The 12,614-nt window shown below is 31.9% G+C and overlaps 1 protein-coding gene across 2 annotated transcripts in view; it reads left to right on the top strand.

Moving 5' to 3' along the window:
* LOC136977537 (WD repeat-containing protein 17-like) overlaps window positions 1–12,614 on the top strand; it is a 116,217-nt gene that overhangs the window by 31,422 nt on the left and 72,181 nt on the right. For both annotated transcript variants that reach the window (XM_067273032.1, XM_067273031.1), the window contains exons 5-6: window positions 2,147–2,415; window positions 3,268–3,381. In XM_067273032.1, coding sequence (XP_067129133.1) covers window positions 2,147–2,415; window positions 3,268–3,381 — 383 coding nt within the window. The remainder of the gene's footprint in view (window positions 1–2,146; window positions 2,416–3,267; window positions 3,382–12,614) is intronic.

Raw genomic sequence — 12,614 nt, 5'->3', positions numbered from 1 at the left:
TTAGTATATTGGTAAAGGATATTGATTTGGTTTCTTTCCGACATGAGAGGAGCATGCATCAACACGGAGTACAGTACATTCCCGTACCAACTGCATGCAAGTATTATTTAGACTCTTAAAAGGAAATATACGTTGCTTAATATACGTCACAGCCGATGTTCGAAACTGATTTTAAAAAACTTTTAAAAATTACGTGTACAACGCGGCAACATTCTATAAATAGAACAGTTATTTCCGTTTGACTTTTCCTGATGAAGGCCGATTAACGAGTGGCCAAAAACGTTCGAATGTTGAATTTGGGTGTTTTGCTGGAAATTTGACGTTTAGGTGAGAGTGATCTAGTGTTTCCACCAGGCCGGTTTTCACCCGGACAAGTCGGTTTTTTAAATTCATGGTCCAGATTGATTATTAATTTGTCCGGTTTTCGTAGAAATTGTGAAATTATGATAAAACAAAATAAATTTATAAAAACATTTGCGAGTATTTTATTTTAACGGTTAAACACTTTAACTTTACATCCCCACCCAAACTTATCCCTAGGCTAAGGATGCGACTATGCAGTCGCGAATTTAGTAGCGAGGGAAAGGTTGCGAGCGATATAGTTCTTACAAAGAAAAACATGCACAAGCGAGAAATCTCGCTGGCGTGAGCGAATTTCTGGTTCTCGCACATATCTGACAAGGTTTGATATTTATCGCGTCTCGCCTCTTCTCGCCACATATTCTCGCTCGCTTGTATTTGCATAGTTGCAACCTAAAAGTGACAGAAAATGTTTTTTTTAAATTCTAACTTGCAAATATCTCTGGCAAACATTAGGTCTATTCCAACGCAAGTCCCCTAACTGGTTTAAAACTGGCATGCGTATTATTCAGTTTTTGGCTGTAAAATGACATTGCGCATGCCTCGTACGGTTTCAAATTCAAATTAGTCAGGGACTTGTGTTGGAAGAAACCTATTGTCCGGGTCAACAATTTTGAAAAGGTGGCAACATAGTGAGAGTATGTATATATATATATATATATCGTTCCAGTTTATTCTGTAGTTTTTTCATTAATTTCTGATATTTCTCAATTATAGAACATTGTAGGGTGTGCTATAGATTACTATCTATGGAATTTCAAGACTTTGATTATATATTGGAACTCAGGGGACCAAGACGAGTTCAACGGTACTCTATTTTTGGACCGGAGACGAAAAATAAAAACGTTATCATACTTTTTCACTTACCATACTTTTTTAATGCTCTCACGAAGACGGCACCATAGTTGCTAGTACTGCCATCTTGCGGTAAAGTCTGCAAACCATGAGGTTAAACACGGTCATCTCCAGTAGGGTTAAACACGCGATACGAGAGCGGAGAGAGCGACGCGACTTCCGATCATCGCGCGATCGCCATTTCGGTAATGTTACTTATGGCAGCGAACATGGCGGCCGTTCCGACTGTTCGTGCTCTCGACTGACCTCCCGGAGGGGAGCCGCCGGCAGGCCGCCATGTGCTAAACGTCACTAGTTATTGATTCATGGTAGTTATTGAACAAAGTAAAAAAAAGGGGGGAAACGTCTACTAAAGGCAATTTTAACGGCAAGCGACGCGACTCCCGATTGCGAAAGCGAGGCCGACTTAGCGGGGAGAGCGACGCGACTCCCTATCGTCGCGCGATCGCTGGAAAAAAGTATGATAACTTTTTTATTTTTCGTCTCCGGTCCAAAAGTAGGGTATCGTTGAACTCGTCTCGGTCTTCTCAGTTCAGATATATACTCAAAGTCCCGAAATTCCATAGATAGTAATCTATAGTATCCCCATATTGTAAATAAAAAAGGGTTAATGTTACCTTAGGTATCGAAGATGGCGGCTCGTCTCTAATTTCAGCAAGGAAACAGTGGGACACACGTTCTAACCTAACCTAACCTAACCTATTCTAATAATTTGGTTTCTAATAATTATGGTAATTTATTAGAATAGGTTAGGTTAGATTAGAACGTGCGTCCCACTGTTTCCTTGCTGGAATTGGAGACGAGCCGCCATCTTGGCTACCTAAGGTAGCATTAACCTAAAAAAGTATTTAGATTGCTTTTATAATTCACTTAGAAATAATCTTTGAACAGTTTATTATATGTTAATGAATTTTAATTAAATTTATTTCAGATGTTGATGTTGGAATTTTAAGAATATGGAATGTTTCAAAGTGTACACCATTAGAAAATAGACGTTTAAAACAAACTGGTTTTTTGACTTTTTGTGTTTTACCAGCTAAAAAGCCCAACAAAATGATCAAAACATCAGATAATTCTCATTTTGGAGATATAGTATCAAGTGGTAGTAAATTTCTTGCTAGAATTATTTGCTTGTTTTTGGATGGAGGAGTTGGAGTCTATGATTTGAGTCGATATTCGTGGGATTTCTGTAGAGAAATGGTAAGTTTAAAAATAATATAGTAAAAAAAATGTAACATTACATTAAATGAAAAAAATATAATGCAGAAAACATGCAAATATTTTGATCCATGTTAGTGTTCATGTGAATATAAAAAGTATTCTTTTGAAATTTGCTGTAGATATAAATTTATTTCATTTGAATTTTGCGTATATTTATCTAAATACTTTATGAAAGCAATTTTATGTAAAACACCTATAAATATTTCCATATTGAAATAAAACAGTTTAATTATTTATATTTACATAAATTTAAAAAAAATTCAAAATTAGAAATTTTTCACAAATCATACATTTCCTTACCAAGAAGTGTTTATGTATTGCATTAATTTTAATAATTTTTACGTATGACATACTTTGGAATGTGAACAACATTATAATTTAGAATAGTTTTAATTAATAATTATATTTCTAAACCATTAACTTGTAAGGTCCAGGGATCCAGAAGCAATTCTAGTCAGGTCAAAACACCACAGGAATTTTTGGGGAGGTTATGTTGTGTCCCATTCCTCACCATTTGGCCATCCCATTGTAGGCCTAGCCAAACCCATAATGAGCTTGATATTGATAAAAAGATCTTCTTAGTGTCCACAGGTCAGAAAGAATTAAAAAAAAGCCATTAAGTTAAAATGATCTAGAAACTATGTATGTTAATTTAGTGTTCACATAATAAATTTAAAATTCTTCCATTAAAATTTTTTAATTAAAATTACTATGGAAATATTCTCATAAGAAAATTTACAAAAGTAATTATTAATGCAAATTTTCTTTACAATATGAAAATATCCCTATAGTAATGTTAAAATTCTTTAAATTATTTTGATATTATTGTAGGGTCATACTGAAACAATCTTTGATTGTGAATTCAAACCCAGTAATTGTGATTTATTAGCAACTGCAAGTTATGATGGAACTATTAAAGTATGGAATGTCAACACAATGAAAGCAGTAAGTTATTTTTTCTTAATAATTAATCTAATAAAATTGAATATAAGTAAAATGTTACAAAATATATATCCACTATACAATGTGTAACTAATAATATAAAACATCAATATAAGGATAAGTCAACAATTACATTTAATGTAATTCTGAAATTTATAAGAATGATAGTGATAATGCAAGAATATTATTTTTTTAACATGGTCCGCCTGTTTTTCAATGCATTGGTTCATTGTTGCACAAAGTTCATAATTCATCCAGAAATAAAATTTTTAGCTGAGAGACAAGTTATGAAACACTACTACAATTGATCTGTAGCAACTTTTTAAATATCATAATTGAGTGAATCCAAATAAGGCAGATTTAACATTTTGCTATCCCTATAAATAACCAATATTGTAGTGCACAACTGAAGAAAATGACAATACAAGTTCAACCTTTTTATTTTTCATGTTTCCTTTTATTTAAACCTTATGTATTCATTTTTTTGAACTTGATATTCAACGTTGTTTACAATATATTATTTAAATTTTGTTCTTTAATGTTACAATGTTACTTTCAAATATTCTGTAACTGAAGAAGACCAGTAAATTCTGACAGGAAACATTACTATTTTAATAAAAACCTCTTGATGGAATTTCAAACATTAGATTTACTTGTTTATCCTTATAACTTTCTCGCTTCCTTCTTAGGCAATAATATAGCATTAAAAATGTTCTGCTTTAGACTTCAGCCTACTCAGTCTTTTGAAAAATCTGGCTCTAGACCCAAATAGATAATAATCTGAAGAGACAAAATCATGAATAAGTACAAGACCTGAAAGTGCAAATTTTGGAGAATTTCAAAAATTTAAGCAACAACATGAGATCAGGCAATATTGTGCAAGAACATGACAGCTTTAACACAGATTGTTGGCATTTACTTCAAATTGCAAGCTTCAGCTTTTCACTGCAATAAATGCTGTTTATTGTTGAGCCTTTCTTGTATTGATTCCAATATTGGTTGTTGTGAGTCCTAAAGGATTATGAATATGTTTCTCTAATGATGCTTAAGTTTTTAACTTTTTTGGCTGGAGATGTTGATTCCTCTATTGCAAACATTAATATTTATTCTCTGGTTTATAAAAGAGTATCTATGGATTCACATTTTATCCCCTCTAATGACTCTCTATTAAAAGTCACCTTCATTCTTGTAGATGTTGACAGATATTCACAGTGCCGGCCCAAGGCAAGTTTTAGGATGGAGCGAGATCCTATTATGGCACCCCCCCTTGGTTGCCCCTGATTTATACCAGTGATGCATGCAAGCAAGTAACTTGGAAGATCTGGACAACATCTTAATTATCTGTCTAATTTGTCGATTGTGTTGTAAAACGCACATGGTGAAAAAGAGTCTGACGAGGGGATAGGAGGAAATTAAACTTCTTTATTTTATTTTTCACCCACGTTTGTTAATTTATACAGGATTCTTGATTCTCGTTTGTATTCCGACACTCCTTGGACATAAATTTGTTGACACTCGGGCAGAATCGTTATTCTAAAATCTTGCGACAAAAGAATTGAGGTACACGGCGCGTTACAAAAGGAACGCGAAAAAAGAAACTTATAACTAATTACTTAAAACTACTTATACTAGAGATGGAAAGAGAAGGTGTAGATAATAGGATAGAACCAGACAAGAACGGGTACCCAAACTTAGCTAGCGAACTCGTGGTGGTGGCTATAACTCAGGCCTTCTTGGACGATACGAAATTCGATGACTGTAGAGTTCAAACTTTCTCCTTCGTGTTTCCTTCGATAAACTTCCAGAAGGGCTTTTGTATTAGATTTCTAGAGTTCCTTTTTAGATTCTGTTACGTTCGGCTTGCTGCCTCCTTCGTGCTCCCGTTGGTGCGAAATTCTTGGAGACCTCACCAAACCCTCACCAAACACGTCCTTACAGCTCGATGTCTCAGCCAAAGGTGGCCAGTCTATCACCCTTTTAGCCCCTGCAGGCTATCCATTTCTTTTTGTCTTATAACCAGTTCGTTGCCACCCGCTGAGAGAAGTTTCCAGAAGAAAGGGGACAGGGAACAAAGGGTAGAGAAATAAAGGGAAAGGGGAATATATATATATATATATATACAAATAAAATATACAAAAAAAAAAGATATGGCTTAAGACCACAATTGAAAACAGTCGTACTTGTTGGCACTGCACTCCTCACAGTACCTATAGGAACAGTTCATATAGAATGAAAAAAAAATATGTAGGATTAAGGTAAATTTCTTTATCACAAATATTACTTTTATAATGAGATCACTCATTGGTATTATTTTACTAACTAGTTAATGAAAATTCAGTCAATATTCATTGACAAGATCAATAAGCATTATCAACTTTGGTACTGGTACTTATTTATTACGTTCACTAATTAATGTAACGATACTTATAAAATTCTTAACTATTTAGGCTACAGGCTCCTAATAATAACAATAATAATAAACTACTTAAATCACCTGGAAAACAAATTTTAATTAAATCGCTGCTTACGTACTTTTGCATTTGCAAATTTTTTAATGATCTCCTCATACGATAATGTCTGAACTGATTTTCAATGGATAGCAAGGCTAGATCAGAAAGATTGTCTTCTGCAAGAGTCGACCTAACTAAGGTACAGTACAGTAGACCCCCTATAACACGGTAGATACGTTCCGTGTTATACAAATCCGTGTTATAGGGGGTCTACTGTACTTTATGATTCAATAAAGAAATTATAATATTAAAAAAAAACTGTTTCTATTTAATTCAAATCTTGCGTAAATTTTGGAACACCCTTTATAATACAAAGTAGGTACATCTCATAGGTATCTCTGTAAAGTATGAAAGAATACCTTAACGAATAAAAGAATACTTACTCACACATCAGCCGTCAAGTGAAATTCATGCAGAAAGCGCGGGAACATGCTCAGCAGTGCTGGTGCTTCAAAATGGACTCTCCAACTAAAACAGCAGTGTCTGTGGCAGCAACACTGGTGATGTAACTGAGGCAGGGTGGAAATCTGCCCACACACTCGACCCGCACGCATCTCAACGGATAAGGCCATTCACATACTGGCCACACGCTTGAATCAAAATATCGAAAAGCAAAATAAAAATTTTTTTCCTTTAATTTTCTTTACCACTAAGGTGCCCCCTAGGACTTAGCGCCTGGAGAAGCTGCTCCGTTTGCCCTATGGTAGGGCCGGCTCTGGATATTCAAACCCCTGCATTTCTGTTCTATTATGGTTTGTTTTTCCATCTTGCACAGACTTTATTTTATTAAAGTTATGTTTGGGTTTGATGTATATGGTTTAATAAGCAGATCCATGCTAATTTGAAAAATTTTACCACATCATCAACAGTCACCCATCCGACCAGTAGAATAATGTCTTGAATTTGTCTTTTGTGACACTTGTGCAATCACATTTTGAGTTTTTCAGTTCCTAAATAGATTTAATCCTAAAATAAAAACATGAAATCAAATATTTTTTTTTTGATTAATGGTCAAAAGCCATCTTGGAGACAAAAACTGTCTTAATCCTGAATAAGTTCAGGCCTCAGCCCAACATGGTAAAAACCATTATAACAGAAGTACAACATTAATTACAACACTATACATTTTTGTTATTACATACTATTTATTAGCTCTGCCACATTTTCTGCCAAACAAATTACACAACTGCACTAATTCCTTTTCTTCCCTTTCCATTACAATACAAATACTTGCCACGTAAGCATCCTAAAATCTCTTTAGTCCCTTATTTATTTCCAACACCCTAAAGTCCCCTTTAATACAGAAAAAACATAATTATTCTTTAACTTAAAGAAAAACCTCTTAAATCCAATCAAGTTTTTTATATTCTCTCTATATGAGTGCCAAGGAATCTCCATCCTTTACATTGAGATATAGAAATATAAGAAGAGACATCTCTTCTTATGTTTTTGGTATCTTCTCTGTATAATTTATGTTCTCTTTATTTTCATCTATTCTAACACCTTTGCTTGTTTCCAAGTTACGAGTGATAGGAATTTAATGTTAGAATTTGTGCTGTGCTTCTATTAAAACAATTTTTATTTTCTTGATGATGGGCCAAGAGGCCTAAAAGTACTTGGGATTAAGAAAGCTATTTTGTTTTTGATATCCAAGATAACAGAAAAGCACACGATAAGATCATTGGAGAGGAAAGCTTTTTAATACTAATTAAACATTATTTGTACAAAACTTAAAATAAAATTAATGTCCATACAGCAAAAATAAAGGGAGAAAAAGCTTACAAAAGTTACTAATAACTAATGAATTGTGATGTATTAGTTGTCTGTATTATTTTTAATACAATTTATAGCTAACAACATTCAGTAGAAATTTTTTAAATAATAATGTTATAGCATATAATACATATTAAGTTTTGTTACAATTTTACATAAATTTTTTCTTTATTTATATTAATTATAAAAAAATTCCTTTTCTAAAAATTCTGTAATTTTTATTATTATTATTAAATAAATTTCAAAAAACTATTATTCTTGTGATTACATAAGCATTCACAGAAACATCATCTTATAAATTTTAATGTATTTTATGACATAATTGATCTAAATATGCGCAAGTCTTTATTTATAAACACATCTCAGTGACACATCCATCACATAAATTGCAATGACATTGTATCTGTGTGTATGTACTTTATTAAGATATGTAGATACTATTTTCATAGAAAGTTGTAAAATGCATCTATCTGAATTAATAATAATTTAATAAAGGCTTTCCATCTAATTTAATCAATAGCCTATATTTCATTTTAGAAGGGTTTGATCAAGTAGCATGTTATATAGTAGATTCAAAAGTATATACAATCAGTATACAAATATATGTAACAAAAATATACATAAATAATATTTAGATAGATATCTTTACTGGAAAAAGATTAGAAAACATTACAATAATGCAGACCCACCCCAAAATACACTAAGTAAGTATAAAATAAATTGTCTTCAGTGTTTTTTGCCAGCATGAACAAAAAGTTTTAATGCCTATTATGGCTCTTCTAAGAATTTCTCACATTTCTAACTTGACATAATTAACACCAGGTAGTGTTTCTCAAACGGGATCCCGGTTGTTTTTTTTTAACCCAGGAAATTCTTCTTATCCTGGGAAATCCTGCAAATTTCTTAAAAATTCACTTTTTTCTTATTTTGTGTTAAGGTTGAGGAAATTTTGCAAATAGAAAGTATAATTAACTCATAAACTGTCAGAATACATTTGTATTTATTAATTTTAAACCTATATATTAGTGTTTTTTAATTTTTCCTCATTATTGCATGTCATAAATGGGGAATAATCAATATTTTAGCCTATTTGTGACAGCACTTTGAAAATTCCTTACTTGTCAGAACCTGTAATATCTGGAATAATTGTGCTTATCTGGAATAATTGTGCTGTCTGGAATAATATCTGGAATAATTGTGCTGTCTTAATTTTTAACCATTCCCAGTAGCTTCAATAACTGCATAACACCAGGTTGTGCAAATTGGGCAAGGATACAAATGAGTACGAAGTGTGCAAGTATGAAGTTTTTCTTCATAAATCTGATTATTAAAGCCAAACGAATTGCCGAATTATCAGGCTATAAGCTTGATTCCGCTATTAAAGCAGCTGAGGCAAACAAATCAAGAATGTAGTACGTCTTTTGCTCTCTAGCAATCTCAAAAACAAACTAAAAATCTTCCAGGCTACAAGGTGAAAAAACACATAACATCTGTCTTCTCTTAAATGCATTAAACACAATTCCACTCACGTCGATTGAATTGGAAAGGGCAATTTTGGAAGTAGGAATTTTCATTACTAAAATAAGAACAAGATTGAGTGATGGGAGTATTCACCATCTTTGCTTTTTAAAATCTTATTGTAAATTTTTATAATATTATGTTTTATTTAAAAAACGAAAATTACCTTTTACGTTAGGAGTTTGATCTAAGTTCATTATTTTTTTTTTTTTTTTTTAAATTTTCAACTCAGTTCAAAGACATTTTTGTTGTTGTATGCAGTTTCCAGCAAACTTTAATAAATTTTTTCTATTAGTGAACATTTCTATGTAATTCAAAGGTAATTTTAATATATATCTTACACAGCATTATTAATGTGATTTTGGAGGTTGTAGAATGTATTAAATTACTTTAATAAATGAAAAATAATTATATCATTTGATTTCAAGATATTTTGTATATCTTAAAAATAATTAATTCTATATCAGGATTTTGCAGGATCCCAGGAAATAGTTCACTTTTATCCCAGAATCCTGGGACAAGCAAAAGACTGGGAAATGAGAAACTCTAACACCAGGTTTTACCAAGCAAGAACCAAACCTGCCAGTAAAAACATAAAAAATCAAAATTGACTTAAAAGACAAACTTTAATTACCAATTAAAATGTGTCTTTTGAGTCAATTATGATTTTAAATTCTAAATACAGTTTTTATACCAGGGCTGTAGAGTCAGAGTCGTGGAGTTTTGGTATTTTAGTCAGAGTTGGAGTTGTCAAAAATTCCCCTGACTCTGACTCCTTTTTACTTTCCCAACTTGTTATCAATATAAAAAATGAAAAAGTATTTGAATTGTGTCACATTTGACTTTCCAAGTATTTTTGTGTTAAACTCTTGTGTTAAACCATCCAACTCTGATTCAAAATCATGCCTCTTATACAGTCTAACATTTGTACATACAGAAAAAAAACCTGAATCTTTTGCATATCTCAACATTTTGAGGTGCCTTGAGTCCAAAAATGCAAAAATTTGGGGTGGGATCATTTTTTGACTGATGGCTACACTTTTCCTCTGTTATATATAACAGCCGGAAAAGTAAAAATTATTGTATCGACTCATTACTTGGAGGAATATTTTAGCTTTGGAATAAAAAAGTTTCTATGTTCTATCTTTGTTAGAACTAAATTTATTGAAGCTAATATTCTGAGGTCCTGTGATGACGTCAGAATTTTTGGGCCTACTTTGCTAACAAGTCTTCCCCAGGTCGACATTAATATTATATGCAGATAACAAAAATTATTAACAATGATCCAACTACATTACAAGAAGATTGAGTGGATTAAAGAAACTTACTTTAATTCCAAACTATTGTAAAATGAAGGTTATTTGTTATTCTTTATTAATATCTTCTATTTGGTTCTATTTTTGATAGATGATATTAAATTTGTTCAATGTATAAATGATTTATATGTAATAGTTTATAGTAAATGTCTTTTGATCAACATTTTAATAAATTATTAAAGAATCTAACAATTAGGCATGATATTTTACAGCATCATGGTCAACTAATATTTTTAAGATCTGATCTAAGATCATTATATTTTTTCAATTTTTAATCACTAGTGGATTAAAATATGTCAGTTTGGATGTCCATTACACTATAGCTTTTGTTCAATATAAAGTACCGTACATAAGATGTATTTACTACTAAATAAACATGAATCTACAGTACACTAAAAACTCAGAATTTCTTCTTGCCAGGTTGCAAATTCTATTTTAGAAAATAGGCTGATAGGCTGATCTATTTTGATAGATTTATTTATTTTAAATTGTTTAATGGTTAACATTAATGCATATAAATAATATAAGTATTTCCATTGTAAATACTTATAATCACTCGTAATCACTCTTTAAATCATATAATGCCTTTTTGCTTATCTTTATTCAACCATTCATTTTTTTATTATTATTATTATATTCTCCTAGAAATCAGCAATTATGAAAATTTAATCTATTTTGAATATACAGAATTCAAACAGATTGTAAAAAAATTTATATAAAACCTGTTAGATCATTAAATGGATAAATAATTTTCACTGTGGTTTGTTTTACTGTGTATTTATTTTTACAGTGTTTTGTTTTTATAGCTTTATTGTTTTATCTATTTATTTGTATTTACTTATATATATGTGGTACGATCCAAATGTTCGGGGAATGCAGTAATCTATGACATCAAAAGCATGTATTTGAGGTTACAGCATATAAAATGGATTCTACCAAACCTTATCTACGTGTTCAGGATAATTTCGCCCATGTCACGTGATTAAACCGCGAGCGCTGCCATTTTTTCCGGGGATAGTTACCTTTGTTCGGCGACGTAATAAAAGTGGAGTTTCAAGAACAACCCCCAACATTAAATTTTGTCAGCGTTTAGGTAAAACACCTACGAAGACTTTAAAATTGCTAAGAAAGGTGTACGGTGATTCTACCATGGCAAAGTCGAAAATGTACGAATGGCATCGGCGTTTTAAAGGGGGCCGAGAATCCATCGCAGACGATCAACGCTCTGGCCGACCTTCGATTTAATAGTACACAGGTTTGTTTATCCTGCGAACACATTGAGCATTCAGAGACAACTCAACATTTTCGTCGTTCTGTTAAATCGAAGGTCGGCCAGAGCGTTGATCGTCTGCGATGGATTCTCGGCCCCCTTTAAAACGCCGATGCCATTCGTACATTTTCGACTTCGCCATGTTAGAATCACCGTACACCTTTCTTAGCAATTTTAAAGTCTCCGTAGGTGTTTTACCTAAATGCTGACAAAATTTAATGTTGGGGGTTGTTCTTGAAACTCCACTTTTATTACGTCGCCGAACAAAGGTAACTATCCCCAGAAAAAAACGGCAGCGCTCACGGTTTAATCACGTGACATGGGCGAAATTATCCTGAACACGTAGATAAGGTTTGGTAGAATCCATTTTATATGCTGTAACCTCAAATACATGCTTTTGTTGTCATAGATTACTGCATTCCCTGAACTTTTGGATCGTACCACGTATATTGTATGTCACTTTATTTTTGTTATAGCTTTTTATATGTTACTTTATTAGACTGCACTACAAATTACAAGACTGGATTTGGTCTGAAGGCCATGGGTTTATATGTAAGAAAAGATGTAAAGAATATAGATGCAAAAAAAAGTTGTAGATATGTAAATAATATCAATTAAAGAGTTATTTTAAAATGTTTATTAAAGTCAAACTTAGAATAATTTTTATATGTTTATAATTATAATATTATAATACAGTATATGTAAAATATAAAATATATTTTTCTAAACTATACATGTACAACAATTTGAAAACATCTAAGCTAATCAATATATAATAACGAATTCATATTACTTTGTATTATATTAATTTCTGCATAAAGAATTATTAATCAGTTGCTTGTAAATGAC

The sequence above is a fragment of the Centruroides vittatus genome, unplaced genomic scaffold (assembly GCF_030686945.1).
Source record: "Centruroides vittatus isolate TY-2023 unplaced genomic scaffold, ASM3068694v2 contig_460, whole genome shotgun sequence".
Taxonomy (NCBI): Eukaryota; Metazoa; Arthropoda; class Arachnida; order Scorpiones; family Buthidae; genus Centruroides; species Centruroides vittatus.
Note: the sequence above shows the minus strand (reverse complement) of the source record. Positions and strands in the feature narration are given on the sequence as shown.